Source organism: Podarcis bocagei, assembly GCF_964188305.1.
Source record: "Podarcis bocagei genome assembly, chromosome: 1".
In the NCBI taxonomy this organism is placed as follows: domain Eukaryota; kingdom Metazoa; phylum Chordata; class Lepidosauria; order Squamata; family Lacertidae; genus Podarcis; species Podarcis bocagei.
In genome coordinates, this window is record NC_138125.1 from 48,488,311 (window position 1) to 48,513,103 (window position 24,793).

The 24,793-nt window shown below is 41.8% G+C and overlaps 1 protein-coding gene across 2 annotated transcripts; it reads left to right on the forward strand.

Annotated features, from left to right (window-relative positions):
• The first annotated feature begins 1,086 nt into the window (after positions 1-1,086).
• On the forward strand, positions 1,087-14,509 carry MED6 (mediator complex subunit 6). 2 transcript variants are annotated; one of them, XM_081186462.1, is made up of 8 exons: positions 1,087-1,235; positions 6,084-6,243; positions 8,254-8,345; positions 11,103-11,185; positions 11,824-11,932; positions 12,419-12,534; positions 13,317-13,344; positions 13,695-14,509. In XM_081186462.1, exons 1-8 carry the CDS (start codon positions 1,214-1,216, stop codon positions 13,823-13,825), a joined length of 741 nt encoding a protein of 246 aa, XP_081042588.1. In that variant the 5' UTR covers positions 1,087-1,213; the 3' UTR covers positions 13,826-14,509. The 2 variants fall into 2 exon arrangements, with proteins under 2 accessions (XP_081042588.1, XP_081042589.1); XM_081186463.1 differs by lacking the exon at positions 1,087-1,235 and adding an exon at positions 1,275-1,465.
• The last annotated feature ends 10,284 nt before the right edge of the window (positions 14,510-24,793 follow it).

A 24,793-nucleotide genomic window follows, 5' to 3' on the forward strand; every position in this document is an offset into this window, starting at 1 on the left:
ACAGCTGAAAAAACACTGACTCAGTAACATGGGTCTGGACTGTAGAATGATAATCATGAATACGAATTAGGAAACCTTAACCTATAAACACTTGATGAAATGCATTCGGGTCTGGGGAAAGTGTGTGTGCAACTTTTGAGAAAAAAATAGTGGTTACAGGTTACAAGCAGCAGACAGTCCATTCTAAGGCTGCAGTCCTATATCCACTTATATTGGAATGTACCCAACTTAACTCAGTGGAACTTATTTTTGAGAAGACATCTCACTGTAATACCTCTCAAGAATGTACCCTAAAAGAACAGAGGTCAGATCACAAGCAACTAAGCCCAGCCAACTAGTTTAGGAGGCATGATTTCAATGGGCTCCATAGCACATTTTTGTAGAGTATTGGGCTCAAGATTAAATAGCTTGTAGTTAGAGTGGCAGACCTTGGTGCCTCAAATTTCAGCCCCACCTTTCATTCATCGTAGTAGTGGCACCCCTGTGGCTCCGTGCCCAGTGCAACCTAATCAGTCGTGCCCCCTCAATCCACCTCTGTAATTAAGGTTGCCAATTTTTGTTGTTCATGAGTTTCTGCTTTTTTTTTTTTACTTCAACAGTACCATATTTGAAATATAGCAGACATGAGAAACGCCATCACCCCCTGGTCCTTACTTCCATGCCCCCAAACCTGGTTTCTGTAGTGTAAATCAAATGTGCTGTTAGACGCATATGTTAGCCTTTTGTTTTTTGGCGGGTTAGATTTGCAACCAACTATGCAACTATAAACTTCATATGTGTTGCATTTGAAGCGCTGGTGTGTGTATGTGACTTACTTTTCAGCGCAATCCTAACCACGTCGACTCAAGAGGCAAATCCTATTGATATCCAATGGGACTTATTCCCGTGTGTGGAGCTAGAATCGCATCCTTAGACCTTTTTTATGTAAATCCTTAAAAAGACACCCTTTTCACTCCTAAAGTTATATTTCACCCCCTTTGCTTTTTAGCGCCCATCAGGGGTGCGCAATCCTTCTGGAACCCCAAAATACAACCGCCTTAGTCCTCCAGTCGTTGAAGGAACTACGCATACTCCCTGCTCGGCTCTCTCGTCGCCGCTCTAGCCATTCGCTTCTCCTCATCTCAGAGGCTCGGCATCCTAGGCAACTTCTCTCTATGGTGCGGTGAGGTCATAGCATTGCGCCGGGGCGGATGCGACGCGCGGCGCTGAAACCATGGCGGCGGTGGACATACGAGGTAATGGAGACTGGATTATTTTGCTTTACTGTATCTGCTTAGGCACCTTGTTTAAGGACAGGCCACTGACTCCCGGCTCCCTTCCCGCCCCGTGTGTCTCCATTTTGCCATCCATGTCCGCCAGGGCCCCTGAGGCAGATGCAGAAAGCAGGGTCGACAGGCGTCTGTCGTCTCCATAGGACTGGAAAGGAGGGAGTGGACGAAACCTTTGTGGGAGTCGCAGAATAAAAGTAATTCCAGTTATTTATTTATTTTTAAAGACGCAGTGGAATCAAGTGTCGTTGTCGTTTTTTTTATAAGACTCCCAATAAGTCCTGCGCCCAAAGACATTGTAACATTGCGCCGATCTGCGGCTGAGATTAGAAGCGATATTAGTGGCTTTGGGGCTTTTGAAATTATAAACATTATTCTGTTGTCGAGAGAGTAGCCAAAACAAGGAAAGGAAAGGAAAGGAAAGGAAAGGAAAGGAAAGGAAAGACGCTAATAACATTACAACTCGGGATCACCTAATGAAATTGCCAGGAGGTTCAGGACAAATTCAAAAGAAACAGGTGAATAACATGTTCACTACTCCACACTGTGGCAATAGTCACCAGGTTCAGATGACTTCAAAAAAAGACTGAAACTGAATCAGAAAGGATTTCTGGGTTTGTACTCTTCTCAGCTTTATGTCATTACATGAGGACTATATATATCCTTGAGATTCTACCTAGAGTGGCATGTTGCCTGCAGTGTTATAAACTCAGATATATAAGTTAATTGCCGAATAGCACCTTAAACCTAGGTTATGGTTGCCGCAACAGAGTGTCTAGGTACCATTCCCCCCCGATGAGATTTATTGTTATTATTAATATCCATTTGCGACTAGTGCGGGTCCAATTATGACCATGTGGAGATATCTGGATGCCAAGTTGGCAACTGACATCTCCATTTGACTGCCTCCCCTTTCTTACGCAGGTAATCAAAAGAGCTTATTTATTACATTTATATCCCACCTCCCCCCCCCCCGCCAAGGAATACATGGTTTCCCCTGCTCCTCAGTTAATACCTACAACAACCCTGTGAGGTAGGTTAAGAGGCTGTGACTGGCCCAAGGTCACCCAGTGAGCTTCATGACTGAGTGGGGCTTTCAACCCTGATCTCCCAGATCCTAGTCTAACGCTCTAACCACAACACCACACTGGCTTCCTAGAGTGCTTCTGCTTTGGGGCAAGTATATAAATTAAGTAGGCAAATAAATATGGGGAAAGCAAAATGTCACTTAGAAAAGGATCTGAAATACTTTCCTTGCAGCTTGAATTTGTTTTTGTTCTGGATTTTTAAAAAGTGTTTTAGTGTGTTGTAAACTACTTTGAGATTTTTTAAAAAAATATAAAGCTGTATAGAAATGAAATGAATCATCATCATCTCCACGGGGGACGGGGGATGGCACCTAGACATACCATTGTGGCAGTCGCAACTCGGGTTTAAGGTACCATTTGGCGATTACCTTATATATCTGATTTTCTAACACTGAGTGGGACACCAATGGGGTGGGATGGCATGTTCCCATTTTGCATCATTTTTTGTTATAAGAATAACCTGAAGTGCAGACTACTTTGAGGCATTAAGCTTAATGTTTATTTTTGAAATGATTAAAACTGAATTTCTGACACCTCAAAGAAGAAGAGAATGATTACATTTGTACCTTGGAAGTCAAACAGAATCTGTTCCAGAAGTCTGTTCAACTTCCAAAATGTCTGGAAACCAAGGTGCGGCTTCTGATTGGCTGCAGGAAGCTCCTGCATCCAGTCGGAAGCCATGGCAGACATTTGGGTTCCAAAGAATATTTGCAAACCAGAAGACTCACTTCTGGATTTGCGGCGTTTGGGAGCCAAAACGTTCAACTTGCAAGGCGTTCAGGATCCAAGGTACGATTGTATTGATTAGGATTTCTTAGTCATTTTGAGTTGGCTATACAGTGGTACCTCTGGATATGAACGGGATCCGTTCCGGAGCCCCATTCACACCCTGAAGTAAATGTAAGACGCGACTGCGCGTGCACGGCTCGCATTTTTGCCACCTCCGTGCACGTGCGTGACGTCATTTTGAGTGTCTGCGCATATGCGAGCGACGAAATTCCGTTACTTCCGGGTCGCCGCGGAGCGCAACCCGAAAATATTCATCCCGAAGCTACTTCAACCCGAGGTATGACTGTACAGTCATACCTCATGTTACGTTTGCTTCAGGTTGAGCGTTTACAGGTTGCGTCCTGTGGCGACCCGGAAGTATTGGAAAGGGTTACTTCCAGCTTTCAGCGCTCGCGCATGCGCATGCGCAGATACGCAAAATGACATCATGCGCAGAAGTGGTGAATCATGACCCACGTGTGTGCAGACGCGGGTTGCATTCTTTTCAGGTTGTGAACGGGCCTCCGAAATGGATCCCGTTGGCAACCAGAGGTACCACTGTAGTTACGGTACTTTAAGAAGTATTTAGAAATAGCAGTCAAAGCTAGTCTTTTCAAGTCATTCTGTTTGACACTGATTTTTGCAGGTATCATGCTAATATGTTTCTGAACCTCTACGTCTGCAAAATCAGCATATGGCAGTGGCTTCGTGCTGTGCTGTATAGGTGGATATTTTCCACTGCAGGCAGATTCCTACTTTATTAATTAATTTCACAGGAAAGGTTCCATTGTTTCCACTGATATTCCCTAATGTGGGAATGCTTTCCCCCGTCTTGTATTGCACTTGAAGATAAAGGAGTGACTTTTTGAAGTGTTCCTGTATTTTAGTTTGTACTACAGTGGTACCTCGGGTTACATACGCTTCAGGTTACAGACTCCGCTAACCCAGAAATAGTGCTTCAGGCTAAGAACTTTGCTTCAGGATGAGAAAAGAAATCGTGCTCCGGCGGCGCGGCAGCAGCAGGATTAGCTAAAGTGGTGCTTCAGGTTAAGAACAGTTTCAGGTTAAGTACATACCTCCGGAATGAATTAAGTACTTAACCCCCAGGTACCACTGTATGGGTAGAAGCCCACAGTGAACAGATATACTAAAAAAATATTGAGGATATGTATTGCTGAATCTGTGGCATCTGTGGTTTCATTAATTCCCACATTTTAATCTGCTTTTATGAAAGAAGGTAAATTGCTGCATTGAGAGAAACCTTTCTCTATAGCAGTAGAATGGAGCAAGGCACATTTACATAATAATAAGACCATCTCTTTGCTTGCCTCTGCTTTATGCAGGAGTTTGAGCAGCACATTGTTGATGCAGCATATGTATTATTCATAGCCCTATTTATGCTGCATTAATCATGGTTTCCTAAGCATCTAGATATGCTTTCTATAAGATTGCTGAAACAATGTAAAGTGGTACTTCGGTTTTCGAACGTCTCCGTTGACGAACATTTCAGTTTACGAACGCTGTACACCTGGAAGTAAATGCTTCAGTTTTCAAACACACCTCAGAAGTCGAACATGCCACACGGCTTCGGCTGAGTGCAAGATCCTAAGGCCTAGCTGTCAACTGTTGAGTCCTGAGCACCCACGCAACACGGAGGTGATATTTGGGCTTATTTGGTGACTGTGCAATCAATCTGTGCTCATCTCATCTCAGGAGCTCTCTTGCAACCAATTTGTTTTCGTGACTGTGCAATCAATCTGTGTTCACTCAAACTTCCTCTCCAGTCAGACATCCACCTTAGAATAGTTGCAGTAGAAGTCCTAGGTTTGCAAGTAGTATTGGTGGAAACATATTACTGTATGTTCCTGCATCATTTCTGACACTTCTGCATACCCTTTTATCTTGCACTATGGATACATTTCCTGCATTGGAAGCAGTGTTGGAAACTCCCATTGTTCTAGGTGCATTTTGCAAAAAAGAATTTCATTAGAGCAAGCAGTTTCTGAGCTCTGGGTGCAGTACTGCACTTAATATTTCAGATTAAAACTGCACAGTGGAAGGAAAGGAGGACCTTTTTCTGCTTCCCCACTTGAAGCTACTCTCTGAAGACTGGAGAAGAGACCCTCTTAAGAATATTAGGAGGGCAGGCAGGGGAAGCATGGCTTTGTTTTTTGCAGCCTTCAGATGAGGACTAGACCATGTGAAAAATGAATTTAAGATTTTAGCTTCAGTTCATTCATTTTCAGCTTTGTATTCCAGTTATAAAAATGTGTGCCTAGATATTCCATTGTTGGGCCCATAACGTAGGTTTAAGGTGCCATTTAGCGCCCAGCTTTCATATCTCAGTTTCTAACACTGATTGGAAGTCAAGTGGAACTTCTGTGATTCCCACTGTGGTTTAAAATGGTTGTGCTTTGGCTCCAAACTTTCTTTATCCACTTTCTTAAGCATTGAGAAGTATCGCTACACTTGCCTTGCTGCAAACCCCATATCAAAGCCAGCACAGAGGACATGTTCTGCATATTAATTTAGTGCTTCCTCAAACCTTACTTTCTACATTACATTTTAAAAATAACAGTTTCACCTTTAAAACTTGTGTGCTTCGTCCCTTCTTGAGACCTCCAGGTATAGGGCGGTATACAAATTCAACAAACAACAGCAACAACAAAAGTTTTGTACAAAGTTGAGAGATTGACTACCCTTTAGAGAAAGTCTGCCAACTTCCTGGTGCTTGAAACCAGTTCCCCATAGAGCAGGTCCTTGGGGATCCTGCCATACTCTGAGCTCCATGCACCCATTAAAGCAGGTGGATAGTGGTGGACCAGCATTTTATTGACCAGGGCTGCCCGGCTTAAGGTGGGCAGTAGCTGACCAGTGAGACACAATCTCTCACACTGATGAAGACTATCACTATTGCAACTATACTTGTGCTAACCATTCATTTCTCTTTCTCCTCCAGATAACCTCTTGGGAATTTCCTGGGTTGATAGTGCTTGGATTCCAATATTAAACAGTGGAAGTGTGTTGGATTATTTCTCAGAGCGTAGCAACCCATTCTATGATCGAACGTGCAACAATGAAATGGTCAAAATGCAAAGGCTGTCGCTGGATCACCTAAAGTAAGTTACTGCTAGACATTGGTAAAGTAATCCTATAAAACAGGAATAGGGAATGTTCAGCCTACAGACCTGATTCATCCCGGCAGGTCTCTCTATTGGGTCCTATTTGTTTCAGGGACACCATGGCCAAGTGCTACATCTCTCTTCATATATATGTTAGTTGGCATTGCCTGCAAGCCCTGTTCTGCAGCAGTTTCCAGTTTCCTGACAACCAGCTGGCTGATTGGAAACTGCTGTGTGAAGCATTTTGCTAGCTCTTTGCTTGGAGTGTGAGAAATGATGGCAAAGCTTCTAGTGCAGCTCTTTCCAAGTGCCTGACAGCCACTTGGTTATCACGTGCTTTGGAAGCATTATGCAAGGGACTTAAACACCCACCAGTCACCTGTGGTAATTATGTCCATCCCACCTTTCACAACTGGCCCGCTGGAGTGGGGAAAGAAGAGGATCTGGGCTGTTGAGACTAAAAGTTTCCTCCTGCGGTTATAAAACAAGGTTTAGAATGGTAATTGTCACCCTCTCTTTGTCCCTAGTTTGCCTTGACAGCTGATTCACTTAAACTGCTTGCCCTGCCCTTTTATATAAGCAGAAGACATTTACCCAATTTGTCTTGTGCTATGGATGAAATATGGGTTCAATGATTCTGGCTTATGTAAGATTAGAGAAATGCCTGTTAACTGGTGGTCTTCTGAAAATTTCTTATTCTGTTTTGAAATGGTAGATGTTGAATGACTAAGAAGATATTGTGTGTCAAAAGTGATTAAAGCATTTACATTTGTAATCTACTTTGTTCCATGCATATGAGAAATTGACAACCTTCCTGTTGATTATAGAATGCTCTGCAACACAATTGTTTGCATATTTTAACATCAACTAAAGTTGGAACTATAAAAGATTGCTTTAATTAATGTTAAATTAAAATTCATTTCAAAATGAAGAGCATCATAACTGCTTCAGATAATCTATTACTGTTAAAGGATAGCTTTATTAAGTATATTCAAAATAAACAATGAACAAATATATTTATTGGGAAAGACATACTAATGAGCCCAAGGAAGCAAGCACTGTTTCTTTTTAATATTGGAAAAAGAGCCTAGAGAGCAATTTAAGTGGTCTCATTAGTAAGCAGTTACTTTGAAACCTCCTTTGTCTTTTATTTCTATTTGCTCTGAAAATGCTGTACAATAACTCTTTTCTTTTTGAATATTCTGAAATTTCCTAATGAAGTCCTTGTTAGTACGATTTGTGGCTGTGATCCTTTATAGTGTTGCACTTCCAAACCTGCAGAGATTCAGAATCCAATAACCACACTAATCAAATCCAAACATGAACACTTGATTTTAAATCATCCTATGGTGCTGTGGGTTAAACCACAGAGCCTAGGGCTTGCCGATCAGAAGGTCGGCGGTTCGAATCCCTGAGACGCAGTGAGCTCCCATTGCTCGGTGCCTGCTCCTGCCAACCTAGCAGTTTGAAAGCACAAAGTGCAAGTAGATAAATAGGTACCACTCCGGCGGGAAGGTAAACGGTGTTTCTGTACGCTGCTCTGGTCTGCCAGAAGCGGTTTAGTCATGCTAGCCACATGACCCGGAATCTGTATGATGGCTCCCTTGGCCCGTAAAGTGAGATGAGCACCGCCAACCCAGTTGTCCGCGACCGGACCTAACGGTCAGGGGCCCCTTTACCTATGGTGCTGTTAATCTATCGGTGAATTTGGTGGGAGTCCAGCTGGTGACAAATTTATTAAGGACAGCAGTATGAAACCCAATAGATTTAGAGCAAATAGATCCATCAGGTGACTGACAGAAAATTACTAGGATCTAGGACAATTTATTACATGATTTGGTCCAAGAGGAGGCACACTTGGAAATGTGCACTAGATGACCTTTTGGGTCTCTCCTAATTCTATAATAAATATGATTCTATAGGTGTGATCTGTCAGTTGGAGACTTGTACTTTCAGTTGGCTTCTTTAGCCTTATCTCCTTGTTCAGTCTTGTCTTTATTCTTTCAGCCAAATGGTTGGAGTGGAATATATCCTTTTACATGCACAAGAGCCAATTCTCTTCATTATTCGTAAGCAGCAAAGACAGAGTCCGACGCATGGTAAGGATTTGTACAGTATTTTGTGGAGGACAAGATGGAAACAAAAAACAAAAAAAGGATAGGTACATTGCTTCCCTGTGCAGATGCAGTGCTCACATACAGAGGAATCTTCACAGGGCTAAGCAAAGCTATGTTCTTCAACCTCCCCTCAGTGCACATACAGGAAGTAATTTGTTGTTTATGTCTCTGCATACCCCCATCCAGGCTTTCTGTTCTGCTTGATCAAGTTAACCTCCCTCTGGAGCTCTCATATCTTGAGCAAACAGGGAGGAATCTGGGCATACAGAAGGTGCATATTCCACCTCCAATTCCTCATATCAGCTTGTGGCTTTTTGGGGGGGGGGTGGGGGGATGGAAAGAAATGAGAATCCTGTGTTTAGGTGCTGTGCCTACACAGGAAAGGATCATAGCCTATGCATACTTCTGAATGCTCCACCTGCTTTTGTTTTCCTGTTCACGGAAGCATAGGTAGAAATGTTAGCTCCCAGAATTCATGTTGCGGTTACATTTTCTTCCTGAATTTTGTTTTATGGTCTAATTTCCTTTTTGAAATAGTAAAAGAATGCCCTCTTGTGGCAAAAGGCAAATAGTGCTGGTAAAAACATGCCTATTTGCAGTCTTATGTTTTTAGCAGTGTTGATGACTTGTTATAACTATGTATTGCTTGTCATGTATAATCCCTGTATGTAAAGAGGAGTAATTCCTCCCCACTAAGCAATAAGCCACTGCATAGTCAATCTTAAAAACAAAACCTGCAGTATATAACTCAATATATAATTATAAATAAAAACCAGGTGATGTGACAACAAACAGAACAACTTCTGAATGCAGTTGTAAAATATCATTAATATTTTTTTGGAAGAGTAAGTTCTGTTTCACTAATGCATTAGAGTTCTTTGAGCGTGTCAGCAAGCATATAGATAGATGTGATCCAGTTGACACAGTGCATTTGGACTTTCAAAAAGTTTTAACAAAATACCTCACCCAAGACTCCTGAGTAAGCTTAGCTCCCATGGAATAAGAGGAAAGGACTTCTTGTGGATCAGGAATTGGTTAAGGTGCAGGAAGCAGAGAAGAATGGACAGTTCTCCGAATGAAGACATCTAGAAAGTAGAGTCCCCCCAAGAATCAGTATTGGAATCTAAACTTCTTAAGTTGTTTATGAATGACCCAGAGTTAGGGTGAGCAGTGAGGAGGCCAGGTTGCTGATGGTACAAAACAGCTTAAGGTCATTAAAACAAAAAGGGAATTCAGAGAGCTCCAAAAGGACCTCTCCAAGCTGAGCGAATGGGCAGTAAAATGGCAAATGCATTTCAGTGTAAACAAGTGCAGCCTGGAGAGCAGTACAGCAGCAATTTCCCATCTCATATACTGTGACTGAGTGAAAGTAAAAGCCAGATATAAAATAATATTAAAATTCATTTTACAAGTGCACACTCAGATATAAACAAACCTGAAGGTCTGTAGTCTGCAGGGATAAGATCCAGACACAGATGCAGGTTTCTTTTCCTTTTCCTAGTGAACATTTGCATGTTTCATTTAAAGACTCCCCAGGTGTTCAGAAAAATGTAAGAAAAGTAACAGGATTTTTAAAAATGAACTTACAATAAGGACTACATGCACACAAAGCAGTCCTGTAGGAGCATACTGTTTGAAACCATTAAGCAGTCATTTCATTTTTTTCTATAGTTTTACAGCTTGTACCTTCTGTTTAAAAATTCTCTTAGGGCAGGGGATAGTGCAATCGCATAATAAAAGAAATAATAAAAATACCCATAAGTAACAAGGATAAAAGAACAAAAGCAAAATGCAGCATGGCAATATTGCCAAGAGCAGACTAAAAAAAGTAGATTTTTTAAAGGTCTAGGGAAAATAAAAAGGTATTTTAATAAAAAGGTAAAGGCATGAAAAGACACCATGTATCTTCACCATGTAGGAGATCTTGGAGACAATATTAACATGGACGGGTATGTGATGAAAGCATAGCAGGGGGCTACCGTAGGTGGATGTTTTCCCTTTAAAAAAATGGGAGGGACACACACACTAAACACAGGGAGGAATACTCCTCTCCCTTGTTCTCGATATACAGCTCAGGTTGAGGCTTGCCTGTACAGTCGTACCTTGTTTTGCAACCAGGATCCATTCCGGAGGCTCTGCCGCTAGCCAAAAAGACGCAGGGCAAAGCGCCGCGCCAGCGCACGTGCACAGAGCAGTTTGCACTTCTGTGCATGCGCAAAGTGTGATTTAGCGCTTCTGCGCATGCGCAAGCTGCAAACCCAGAAGTAACCCGTTCCGGTAATTCCGGGTTTGCTGCGGACGTTTGCCAGAATGGACGCTAGACGAGGCGGACATTCATGGAGGTATTACTGTACAGTCTCAAAATGTTTTCTTTCCCATGTTATTTTGCTCAAGTGTTGGGCTGGCAATAAAGCATGAGGAGAAAGGCATTCAATCCCGTCCGTCCCCCCCGGCTTTCTTCATGTTTTAATATGGGTTGAGATTTGCTCTAACCATTGAGTTTTTCTCCCCAATACTTGCTTCAAAAGTAAAAAAAAGTGGAAGAAGACTGAGCCCCCACAAACTGAGCCCTACTGGGCCATGTGTGTCTGATCCACATATGAGAGAAATTAGGCACTCTGCCTGATTTTGGATAGTAGGCTTGAATGTCCCATGACTGATGTACCAAATACACTTGCAATGACAGTTGTTCATCTAGTGTTTTGGTAGCTGGACTAATGTTGTGCTTTTCTTTTATAGTTACCCCACTGGCTGATTATTACATTATTGCTGGAGTGATTTATCAGGCCCCTGACTTGGGGTCAGTTGTAAACTCCAGAGTGGTAAGTCTCTGTCCTGTATTCTTATAATGAAGGTATTAGCAATGCAAGTGCTTTAGGGGTTTTCCCCCTTGTTTGTCCTCAGGTTTGAGGGCAAAATGTGTGAAAAAAGGATCTCCACCTTTTTTGTGTGTGAAAAATGTATGTGTTGTAGGAAGTAAGAAGATTTACTGTTGTTCTGGACTGTTGACTTTTGAATGGTGTATTGTTCTTAAGTTTAAGGTTGAATATGCCCTGTATCAGAATAGGTTTCCCCCCCTTAGAGGGAGTGTTCCCAAAGTGGGGTACCACATCTCAGAAGGCCCCCTCAATGGTTACCAACTACCTAACTTCAGAAGATGGAGATATTTGATCCCTGAAGATGTATATGTAGTACAGAAATTACTTCTGAGCATGTGCAGACTACCTTGCATTTACTCCATGTGTTCCCACCTCCTAAGTGAAAGATCTGGCTCAATGGTATTATTCAATCCCCCTCCCAATCTTCCATCCTCTGTGCATGAAGGTACAGGGAGATTCCACCCCAAACTCAGAGTACTGGACTACCTATGTATAATGGCATTTATTTTGTGAGTTGGCTGGCTAAAATATAGCACAATGTGGGAAATCATGTATCTTGTTACAAACTTATTTTTTTCAAGCTCAGTGCAGTACATGGAATCCAGTCAGCTTTTGAAGAAGCCATGTCCTACTGCCGCTATCACCCTTCGAAAGGCTATTGGTGGCATTTCAAAGATCAAGAGGAACGAGGTAGCCTTCTAGGCTTTAAAATACATGCTCTTTTTCCCTTGATAGAAATTGTGGGCTTGGGCTTGGTGTGTTGACTTCTCTGAAATGCCTGCCTGTTCTGCTGGTTTATAAATGAATGAATGAATGTACCACAGGAGTTGGAAAGAGTTAAAACATTCCAGAAAAGTAATGGTGTCAACACAGTGTCATTTTAGGTGTCTGGGCATGTAGGATGGGGCACTGTTGGTGGAAGTGAAAGCTTACATTAATTTAATTCTGCAGGGATACCAAATCAATTGAAGGAGCTTAGGGAAGATATAAAGTAAGCAGAAGGGAGAAACCTTTCTGGAAAGTTGTAGAAAATTAAATGTTAGCTTCTGCTGCAAAACTAACAAACTAAGGAAGACAAGAAGCTTTATTTTGTAAATGAAGAATGGACAGATAAAAGAAAGTTAAAAGTTTATGTTCTGATGGGATGCTTCATTACAATCTCTAAATTATTTTCAGATAAAGCCAAACCCAAAGCCAAAAAAAAGGAAGAACCAAGCTCCATTTTCCAGAGACAACGTGTAGATGCATTACTCCTAGATCTGAGGCAAAAATTTCCCCCAAAGTTTGTGCAGGTATTAGTTGGGCTAACACTTTAACTGATAATACAGTGGTACCTCGGGTTACAAACACCTTGGGTTACAAATACTTCGGGTTACAGACTCCGCTAACCTGGAAGTAGTACCTCGGGTTAAGAACTTTACCTCAGGATGAGAACAAAAATTGTGCGCTGGTCGCAGCAGGAGGCCCCATTAGCTAAAGTGGTACCTCAGGTTAAGAACTGTTTCAGGTTAAGAATGGACCTCCGGAACGAATTAAGTTCGTAACCAGAGGTACCACTGTACATCAATTGGATGTATTAAGGTTATGTACTGTAGGTGTTAGAGCTGTCATTCAAGCCTAAAGGTTGGCATCTGTTATGGTTGGCATCTTCAACCTATTTATTTATTGAATTTATATACTGCCCTATACCCGGGGGCATCTCTTGTTAGCTGGTTTCATACTTGATTTTTAAAAGTGTGATTATTAAAAGTGATATAATTTGACTTTCCTGTGCAAAAATGTAACTTGGAAATCTCTTGTGTAATGAAAGCCATTGCACAAGGCTATAGATTTGGCTTCTACAAGATTAAGTTCTGCCTCAAAAACCTATTATTTGAGAGTGTCAACAAGCATATATATATAGACAGAAGTTGTCTAATTGACATGCTGTACTTGATTTTTTTTTAATTAAAAAAATCAACTAAATGGTTTTTTATATAGGGCAGCAGTTCTTAGTAGGACAATAGCAAGATCATGCCAAAGCCAGATGCATGTATTTTTTATTAGTGACTGTTTTTCTTTTTCTTCTTCACAGCAAAAGTCTGGAGAAAAACCCATTCCAGGTGAGAATTCAGTCATTGTTTTTAAACAGAACCAAATCCAAAGACATTGCAGTTTTCTTTTCAGCTGAGGCTTATGATAATATTGCCACTGTCTAAGGTCATGTTCACTATAGAGAGTGAGTGGGGGAAGATAGTGAGGTCCCCTGTGCTGGGATCCTAAAAAATCACCACTTTATTTATAAACATTCTGGGTGCAGGAAACTATGATTCTCCAGTACGAATAGAAAATCTGAATGCAGCAATTCAAGTTACTGCTTTATTCTGGCAGTTTTGTGTTGGAAAACAATCTTACAGAAGAATCAGATATATAAAGTTGTTAGAATTAGATTTTCTTGGTTTTATTTTTCCAGTGGATCAGATCAAGAAGGAGCCAGAGCCAACCCCTGAAGCTACAAAACTAGAGGAGAAGGACACAGCTAAGATCACCCAACAGAGCACTAGCACCAAAGGACCGCCAGAGAAACGGATGAGACTGCAATGACAGAAGAGAAGATTACACTCTTAAACTGCAATACAGCAAGGAAAGGAATGACAACTGCATGGTGGACCTTTGATATTTCAAGGCTCTTTTCTTTTCAACTGTTTACAAACCTGTTAGCTGCAAACCTTTAGCTACACACAGGAAGAAATAGTTTGGCATTTTCCCTATTTTAATATTGAAGGCTCTATTTCATCTAGTGTACCTAACCCCCAATGTCATATATTTGGCTAGAAACCTGTCCTCTTTTATTAAGCTTAGACCTTGGAAAAAGATGCTTCAGGAAAGACCATCAAGAAAAAACAAATGCAAAACTAGCTAATTCCTTGATCATTATCTTCATTTTACCCCTCTTTTTTACATGTACTACAGAATAACAAATGTGTGGCAGGATTATGTGAAGAAATGAGCAAGTTATGCTTTGGGCTTTGAAGAAAGGTGTTGGCAGTAGATGAAAATATTTTCAAAACTGTTTTACAGAATCCATATAATTGGAAGTGAAATGTAGGCTGAAATTTCAAAATTTTCTTGGTAACTATCTCAGTAAATAATTGGAACAATCACTCTCTTTATAAGCTTTTGAGTCCATAATGCTTTATATATCAATAAAGTTTTACCTTTGTTAATTTTTCGTAACAGTACAGTGTAATGTTGAAATAAACTCAGGTACTCTGGTTTTTGAACTTACATATTAAATTTATTCCTGACTCTACCCCATATTACCCTCAAATTAAAGTTGGTGAGAGAATAAGTTGCACTATCATCTCGGCCACATAATGAACTTACCATATTGTATTTGCCTGTTGTAATTTGATCTGTTTATTATGGTTAATATCAGGGCAAGAAATAATATATAAAAAGTTGAGCCTTTTATGTAATTAGCATTGCCCCAGATACTGTATTTTTCGCTCCATAAGACACACTTTTTTCCTCCTAAAAAGGGGAAATGTCTATGTGTCTTATGGAGCAAATGTGTGGTGCCTGGAGCTGAATCACCCGAGTGCAGTGTGCGCCGTTGCCACACCCTCCTGGGTTGCCCCACACTCCTGGGCTGCTCTCTTTGAGAGAGGCTTTGCCAATGGACTCCCCTTTCCCCTGATGGCTCTGGGAATGTTGGCCGGAGGATGGTGAGAAGAAGCAGCTTCCGAGAGAGGGGAGGAAGAGGACAGAGAGGAGGGGGACCAAGAAGCGGGAAAGGAGGTAGGTTGCCGTGAGTGGAGAGTCATGGTAGAATTCAAAGGAGAGGCATCAACGAAGGGGAGAAATTGCAGATGTTGGCTGAGGAGTTTGGGCAAAAGGGATAGAGAGGAGGAGGCTGGAAAAGGGGCCTGTGCTGCTTGGGGAGGGGGAGAAAAAAGTGGGGAGAAGGAAAGCCTCCCAAGCCTCCGCGGGAGGAGAGTGATCCCTGCAGAGGCTTAGGATGGAAGCTGTGACCCGCCAACCATATGGCTGACGGGCACGCAGCTTCCCTCCCAAGCCTCTGAGGGGACCGCTCTCCTCCTGAGGAGGCTGTGATTCAGAATATTTTTTTTATTGTTTTCCTCTAAAAACTAGGTGCGTCTTATGGTCAGGTGTGTCTTATGGAGTGAAAAATACGGTAATAGGAAGATGGAGTATGAAGAATTACACTGGTGAGCTGCTTTTAAGTCAAATGGTGTTCTGATGAAGCCACAAACATCAAGTTGTCCAAATTAATGTTGCCGGCCCTGGTTCTACTGGCACAGTATTGATAGCTGCCTGGCTATGCAAATAGGACAAAGACAGAGATCAAAGCAGGTGACATCTCTAGATGTGCTGTACTACCTTACTGGTGGGACAATTTTTACTAGACAAAAAGTCAGGATAATTTTCTGCTACCTGCCTGCTGCATATCATAGAATTGTAGCGTTGGAAGGGACCACAAGGGTTATCTAGTCCAACCCCCTGCAATGCAGGAATCTCAGCTAAACCATCCAACAATCCTTGGATAAACATCCCGTTGGCTTTCAAAGAAGGAAAAACAGGTTCCATCTTCCAAAGTAGGTGTACCATCACCTTAATCAAAGGAGATTGGTGAGTTCATGTGTAACATTTGAAACTTTACATTATCTGGAATTTGCTGCTATTGCTACTACTAAGCATGACATGCTAGGTGTCATATATATAGGAAAAAGTCCTAAGAGTCATTCCCACATACAGACTTCTGAATAAACTTGGCAGCCATGGAACAGGAGGACAGATTTTCTTCTGGACACGTAAAATGTTGAAGAACAGGAAAGTTTTCACAAAAAATGAAACCCCACCCCCAAAAGGATCCTTATTAGAGCTGGTGCTATTTAGTTTTCCAAGTTACCTACAATCAGGTGAGACTTCCGGGGGCAGCGCCAGCGGTTAATGGCGGAGCTCCTCTAAGCAGAGGAACTAGCTCCGTGAAAACTGGGTCGCCTGCCACGGCGAAGGCGGGGACCCGTTAGAAATCTCAGGTGGAGGAAGCCTGGGAACGTGGGGGTTCGGCAGGGCACCTGGAGCGCCCCCTACTCGCGGGGAATCCTTTTTAAGGGCTCCGGAGCAAAGTGGGGTGAGGTGCGGTGCTGCGAACTGAATGCTACTTTCACGGAGTGAAGCCGCACAGCCATTGCCGGAGAGCGCTGACCTTTTTCCTGTGGACATTTGGATCTAAAGTAACTACCTGTGAGTAAAGTGAGGAAATTGGATTTTAAACAAGTTGAATTTGGCTACGAACGGGGGAGGCGTAAAACAGGAAGTCCGCCTTCCTTTTCTTTGTAAATAGTGGGAAGCAAGGAGTTCTAAACTAAAGCCTGAAAGACTGCCTTTGACATTTAACTATTCAGCGTAAAGATAGCGAACCCCCCCCTTGGTTGCAGGGGAAAAGGGGGGAGATTTTTGGCCATTATTTGCCTGCAGAAAAAGAAGGTAAAAATTAACTTTTCACCGCTCGGAACCTGGGAACGGCAGCCATTAAAATAGCTGCATTGTGGAGCTCCGCATTGTCTGCGAATAGACCATCTGACTGTCAGTGAGAGAAACTTTGTTGCAACTATCTTCTCTTGGTTTAAAAGTTTTAACTATGTTTCTGAACTAAAGTTTGACACAAAATATATTGGCTTAACTTGTTAGAGTAACTTTAAAGAGGAAAATAAGAAGAAAAAGATATTTTGGACTAATATAAAATAAACAACAATTGCTTCCCTCTAGAGGAGGTTTTCGGAAATTGTCATAAGGAGTGGAATTTTCCAGTTTTAAAGATAAAACTCTGGGACTGTATTTGACCTTGAGAAGCTTTGTGTGTTATGGCAGATGGGAAGGGGAAAATAGACTCACTACAGGAAAAGACAACTAGATCTGGCAGGACCTTTCGGAGAGCTTCTACATCTGGCCCATCTGCTCCTTCTGCAGTTGTGTCAATGTATACCAAATCAAAAGGAGGAATGCCCTCGGAAGAGGACTGGGCTCTTGTTTTAAGCAAAATTAACAGTTCTTTGGAACAAATAAATAAAAAATAGGACCAAAATTCACAAAAGTTGGACCAAAATACACAAAGTATAAAAAGTTTGGAACAAAAAGTTAATTCTAACACAGAAGCTATAGAGACATTAGTTAAGGAATCTAATTCAACTAGACAGACTGCAGAGGAAGCTAAGGAAAAGATTGTGACTGTTGAGGCGAAAGTAGCACAATTGGAAATAGAGGTTCTGGATGTGTGGAAACAAGTTCATGACCAGAAGCAGATGCTTTCTATGTTTGAGCTCAAGGAGAAACAGACAAATTTGAGAATTCGGGGAGTACCTGAACTAGAGAAAGACTCCTTGATAGACTTTCTTACAGAGGAATTTGCAGCCTTTTGGAACCGGGACCTACAAAAAGAGGAGTTTAAAATTGTGAGAGCCTTCAGACTGGGAAGAGGAGGGAAGAAGGAGAAGAACAGAATAAGAGACTGTTTGATTACATTTTGATCGAAGGAAGAGAGGGACAAAATTTTGAACTGGCACTACGAGGAGGCCTTGACAATACATAAATTTAGAGTGGAGATATTTAAAGACATTCCCAAATATCTTTTAGATTTGAGATTTAACTTCAGAGATTTGGTCGAATTGTTGAAAAGGAACAGAATCAACTTTCGGTGGGAATTTCCTCAAGGCCTATCTTTTAGCTTTAAAGGAAGGAAAATAAAGATAAGATCAGTAGACGACAAGACAAAGTTTCTGCATAACTACGAAGAAGATTTACAGAAGGGAATTGGATTCAGAAACCAGAAGATATTAGAAAGTAAAAGGCGAAAGATTTATACGATCTGAAGAGAAACCAGAGTATCTAGAGGTTGAGGGAGAATGTATTCAGAAACCAGAAGATATTAGAAAGTGCTTCCAGAGATATTTTAGAAAATTGTTTACTCAAGGACCCCAAGTGGAGACTGAGATAGATAATTTTCTAGGAAGTTATGGCCTCCAAAAATTAACACAAGACAAGCAAACAGCCCTGAATTACAAAATAACACAACAGGAGATTGAAAGTGCCATTCAGAACATGCAATTAGGCAAATCTCCAGGTCCAGATGGGCTTACCTCCAAATACTACAAGACATTGAAGGAATATTTGGTTCAGCCATTAATGGAGGTATGTAACCAAATTATGGAAGGAAAGGGGGCACCCGAATCGTGGAAAGAGGCATTCATCACCTTGATTCCTAAATTGGAATCTGAAAAGACTCAACTCAGGAATTATCGCCCTATCTCACTCCTAAATGTGGATTACAAAATTTTTGCTAACATTTTGGCAAACAGATTGAAAAAAGTCTTGAATGAAGTAATTCATAAAGACCAAGCAGGCTTTCTCCCTGGCAGGCATATGTCTGACAACACTAGGAATATCATTGATGTTTTGGAGTTATTACAGACAAATCTGAACACGAAGGCAGCTTTGATATTTATAGATGCCGAGAAAGCCTTTGATAACATATCTTGGAAATTTATGAAGAAAAATTTGGAAGGGATGGGAGTGGGAAGGGCGTTCCAAAATGGTATTGAAGCAATCTATTCAGAGCAAAAAGCTAAATTGATAGTAAACAACGTGGTGACTGAGGAGTTTAAAATTGAAAAAGGGACACGACAGGGGTGCCCCTTATCACCCTTGTTATTTATTTCTGTCCTGGAGGTGTTGCTGAACATGATTAGGAAGGACCAGCGGGTGGAAGGAATACAGGTCGGGGAAAAACAATACAAATTGAAGGCCTTTGCAGATGACCTGGTTTTGACATTACAGGAGCCAGAAGCTAGTACAAAAAGAGCCTTAGAACTAATTTCTGAATTTGGTCGGGTGGCGGGATTTAAGCTGAACAAACAAAAAACCAAGGTTTTGGCTAAAAACTTGACACCTTCAGAAATAGATGGGTTTCAGAAGGAAACAGAATTAAATGTTGTTCCAAAAGTGAAATACCTGGGGGTTAACCTGACTGGGAGAAATTTGAATTTGTTTAAAGATAATTATGAAAAATGTTGGTCGGAAATCAAAAAGGATTTAGAAACATGGTCGAGACTGAGACTTACCTTGTCGGGCAGAATAGCTGCAGTCAAAATGAATGTATTGCCAAGAATGTTGTTTCTGTTTCAAACCCTTCAGATCGTGGACAGAGTGGAATGTTTTGGAAAGTGGCAGAGGGACATTGCGAAGTTTGTCTGGCAGGGCAAAAAGCCCCGAATAAAATTTAAAATATTAACAGATGCAAAGGAAAGAGGGGGGTTTGCCCTGCCGGACCTAAGACTGTACTATGAAGCTGCATCCCTCTGCTGGTTGAAAGATTGGTTTTTGTTAGAAAACACTGATGTCCTAGATCTGGAAGGGCATAGCAATGCTTTTGGTTGGCATGCATATCTCTGGTACGACAAGGCAAAGTCTCATAAACTGTTTAAAAACCATATTGTCAGGAAAGCTCTACTTATTGTCTGGACTAAATACAAAGACTTATTCGAAAGTAAGACTCCGAGGTGGTTATCACCGGTAGAGGCTAAGGCCGTAAAATTTCGTAATATGGAGACTGGCTGGTTGAAATATTGTGAGATAATTGAAAGAGATGGTGACACTTGGAGGTTGCAGAGTTTCGAAAAACTGAAAGGAAAGGTGCGAGATTGGTTTCATTATGCCCAAATTTTAGAGACTTTTAAAAAAGACAAAAAAATTGGTTTCCAGGTGGAAAAATCAAAATTAGAGACAGAATTACTTGAACCTAAGACGAAAGTGCTTTCAAGAATGTATAATTTGCTGCTTAAGTGGAACACTCAAGATGAGATAGTTAAATCAGCTATGATAAAATGGGCACAAGACATCGGGTACAACATTATGTCTGAAGACTGGGAAAGGTTATGGACCACCGGTATGAAATTTACGGCATGTACTGCCTTAAAGGAAAACATCATGAAAATGGTATACAGGTGGTACATGACCCCAGTCAAACTTGCAAAGATATATCATTTGTCTGACAATAAATGTTGGAAATGTAAGGAAGCTGAGGGAACCTTTTTTCACCTCTGGTGGGCATGCCCGAGGGTGAAGGCCTTCTGGGAAATGATCTATAACGAGTTGAAAAAGGTGTTTAAATACACCTTTCACAAGAAACCAGAGGCCTTCCTCCTGGGCATTGTGGGCCAGAGAGTGTTAAAAAAAGATAGAACTTTCTTTCTATATGCAACCACAGCAGCAAGAATTCTTATAGCTAAACACTGGAAGGCACAGGAGTTACCCACGCTGGAAGAATGGCACTTGCAGCTGATGGACTATATGGAATTAGCTGAAATGACAGCCAGAATCCGAGACCTGGGAGAAGACGCCGTGGAAGAGGACTGGAAGAAATTTAAGGACTATTTACAAAAATATTATAAGCTATATGAATGTTGAGAATTTGCTAAATGTTCTGGAAAAACATGCTTCAGTATTGAATTTGGTAAATGTTGAAAATTAAGTTAAGATTTCGAAATGTATAAATTGTGGACTATATAACTAAAGGAAAACACAAAAACATATGAAATAAGGTATTAATTTGCTGTTTATTTTTATTGTAAAGAAAACAGGGGATGGGGGACATGGGGAAGTCTGATCGATCATGAAAATGGATGTGAAAAATGTGAATCTTTTCTTTTTTTTCTCTTATAACTTCTTTTCTTTTCTGTAAAACTGCTTTTGATGTGCTATGGATGATATACCTTTCTTTTACCCTGGAAAAAAGCAATAAAACTTTATTAAAAAAAAAAATACAGAAGGGAATTGGAAAAGAGCCAACATCACCGGAAAGAGGGTCGCCAGATAGAGGACTGGAGCAAAGAGTAAGAGAGAGCATCACCAAAAAAAGATACTTTGGATACCTTGGACATTTCAGCATTGTCTTTTGGATTGGACCCCCCCCCCCGATAAGGAGTTGACATTACTACCAACAGAAGAGGAACAAGATCTGGGGGCAGTCGGGGGAGCACCAAAGTAATCACAGGATGGCGTTGCAGGCCCTGAGCTGGAATGTGCACGGCCTCAACATTTCGGAGAAAAGGCGACGAGTGTTTCATTTATTGAAAAAAGAGCAACTGGATTTGATTTGCTTACAAGAAACGCATGTGACAAAGTTACACAGGAAATTATTAAGTAACAAAAAATTAGGCCAAGAATTTATTTCATCGGATAAAGTAAAAAAAAAAGAGGAGTGGTTCTCTATGCAAAGGAGAACCTAACACCTAAATTTATCTTTAAAGATGAACAAGGAAGACTTGTAGCAATTGAAATTCAATTTCAAGGAGATAAGTTTTTGTGATAGGTATCTATGCACCAAATGAAGGGAAATCGGAATTCTTCAAAAAGTTACATGAAATTTTGATGGACTATTTGGATTACAATATGATTCTAATGGGAGACATGAATGGTGTTGTATCTACGAATATGGATAAGGCGCAAAGACAAACAATCACCAAGGACGGAAGATTACCAAAAACATTTTTTGATATGACTGAAAATTTAGATTTAATTGATACTTGGAGAATGAAGAATCCTCTGGGAAGAGAGGGAACTTTCTTCTTGGAGGCAAAAATGACATGGACAAGAATTGACCAAATCTGGGTAACCAGAGGACTGGCTCCAAAGATTAGCAAGGTTGAAATTTGTCCAAAGACTTGCTCTGATCACAATGCTGTGAAGATGGAAATGAAATTAATGCCAACTGGTTCCTTCAGATGGAGGATGAATGACTCTTTGTTTAGGAATGATGAATTCATTAAAAAGGCCCAAAAAACTTTGAAAGATTATTTTGAGATAAATATGAACACTACAGTGGAAAAAAGAGTAATCTGGGACGCAAGTAAAGCCGTAATGAGAGGTTTCTTGATACAACAGAATGCAATTAAGAAGAGAATGCAAAATGAGAAAAAAGATAAAATTTTAGAAAAAATAAAAGGAGAGAAAAAACTGAGGGCGAAACCAAAGTCCCAGGAAATTCTAAAAGAAATAAAGCTTTATCAAGTACAATATATGAAAATGATGAATCAGGAAATAGAATGGAAAATTAAACAGATGAGACAAAAGACATTTGAATAGGCAAACAAGTGTGGGAAATTGCTGGCTTGGCAATTGAAAAAAAGACAAAAATTAAATACCATTACGAATCTGGAAGTGGAAGGGAAAAATATACAAAATCCAGCTGAAATCAGAAGGTGCTTCCAGAGGTATTTTAAACAATTATATACACAAGAAAAGCAGAATGAAATGGATATTGATAAATTTTTGGAAATAAATGGACTACAAAAAAATTCCCAAGAAAATAAACTAATGCTTGATTATAAAATAACGGATCAGGAAGTAAAAGGGGCCATTCAGAATATGCAACTAGGTAAATCTCCAGGACCAGATGGATTGACTTCTAGATACTACAGATCTTTAAAAGAATGGTTAATACAACCATTAAAGGAACTTTGTAATGAAATATTGGAAGGGAAAAGGGCACCCGAGTCGTGGAAAGAAGCATACATTACACTTATACCAAAATTAGAGTCTGAAAAGACGCAACTTAAAAACTACCGTCCCATATTGTAGTGGTTGGGAGTTACTCGTGCGTAATCCTGCTCCGTTTGAGCATCGGATTGCCTGGTTAAACCCTCCGGACTACGCAGCCCATCTTAGCGTGGCTGCCCTTAGTCACTCGTAGAATCTGTCTGTGGGCGTTTCTTAAAGCGTTGCCAACATAATAGTTGTTTGACGCCCAATCGTTTCCGCCTCTCACTGCGAGGGAGTCTCCTGCGCAGGGTGGGCGTGGACAGCGGGGTGCTTGGGCTCTCCTCGCTAACTTCCAACGAAGAGTCCTGGAGCCCCTGCACCTCCCTGTCCCGTTCCTCTCCTGGATCCCTGGTGTTACACTCATTCTCTTCCCCTTCTTCCCAGCTGAGTCTCCCTCTAGCGCTTGGACCTTCCCCTGCAGAATCAGAGACCCTCTCCTTCTCCCTTGCCTCTGATGGCAGTTCCCTGACATCCACCTCCCTCCCAGGGCCCCCTTCACTCCCCCTCTGACCCGGGGGCTCTATTGCAGCCTCTTCTCTGGTCAGCGAGCCAAGGAAACCCCGGAAAGAGCTGTCCTCCTCATCTGTGGGTGTGAACACCTCTTCCCACCTGTCAAGGTTCCCACCCAAGGAATGACTCTCCCAATCCGATTCTTCTTCGGATTCTGAAAACCCTTCGAAACTCTCTTCCTCCTCTGTGGTGCCGAACTGTTCTTCCCAGAATCGCCCTAAGGGCTTGGGTTTATCTGGGAACCGTCGGTGGAACACTTCCACCATATGCTCGTCGCCAACTGCCTCTGCTGGCACCCACGTGTTTTCCGACCGGGGCTCTCCTTCCCACGCCACCAAGTACTGCACCTGCCGCCCTCACCACCTTGAATCCACTATCTCTGCGGCCGAGCTCTGGTGTTCCCTCTCTTCTGCCTGTGGCTGTGGCAAGACTTCTACCTCCCGCCCCTCGAATTCCCGCCCCTCTCTGTGTGGTGAGAGCAAGGACCTGTGGAACACGGGATGTATTTTCATGTTGTTGGGCAACCTGAGCTTGAACGCCACTGGGTTTATCTGTTGTATAACTTCAAACGGCCCCAGTCTTCTGGGCTGCAACTTCTTGCACCCTCCCTTAAAGGGTAACCCTTGAGTGGACAACCACACGCGATCCCCCACCCTAATGGTTTCCCCTTCCCTTCGGTGTTTATCTGCTTGCTTCTTGTAATTGGCCTTGGCCCTTTCTAGGTTCATCTTGAGCTGTTGATGTAACGCTTCCATTTCTTCCACAAACTGTTCAGCTGCAGGCACACTCCAGCTCTGTTCCTCATTGCCCAGGAATGCCCTGGGATGACACCCATAATTGGCCAAGAAGGGGCTCATACCGGTGGACACATGTTCAGCATTATTGTATGCAAATTCTGCTAGCGCTAGTTTCTCTACCCAATCATTCTGCCTTTCGCTAACGTAGCAGCATAAGTATTGCTGGAGTACACTGTTTGCCCTTTCCGCCTGCCCATTGGTTTCTGGGTGTCTCGCTGTCGAGAAGCTGACCTCGACTTGCAGTAGGCTCATGAGCTTCCTCCAGAACCGGGAAGTAAATTGTTTTCCGCGGTCAGATAAAACCCTCAAGGGGGCGCCATGCAGCCTGAAAATGTGTTCTACAAACAACCGTGCCGTTTCTTCCGCCATCACCGCATGGGAGCAGGCGATAAAATGGCACATTTTGGTTAGCAAGTCAACTACTACCATCACTGCTGTTTTTCCCCTTGATTTGGGCAAATCCGTCATGAAATCAATTGACACCACCTCCCAGGGTTTGTTTGGCGTGGGTAAGGGTTCCAGCAAACCTGCTGGCATCGTGCGTTCCCCTTTGGCCCTCTGGCAGCGGTCACACCCTCTTACATATTCGCGTACATCTTCCCTCACCCGTGGCCACCAAAATTGTCGGGTCACCAGCATCATG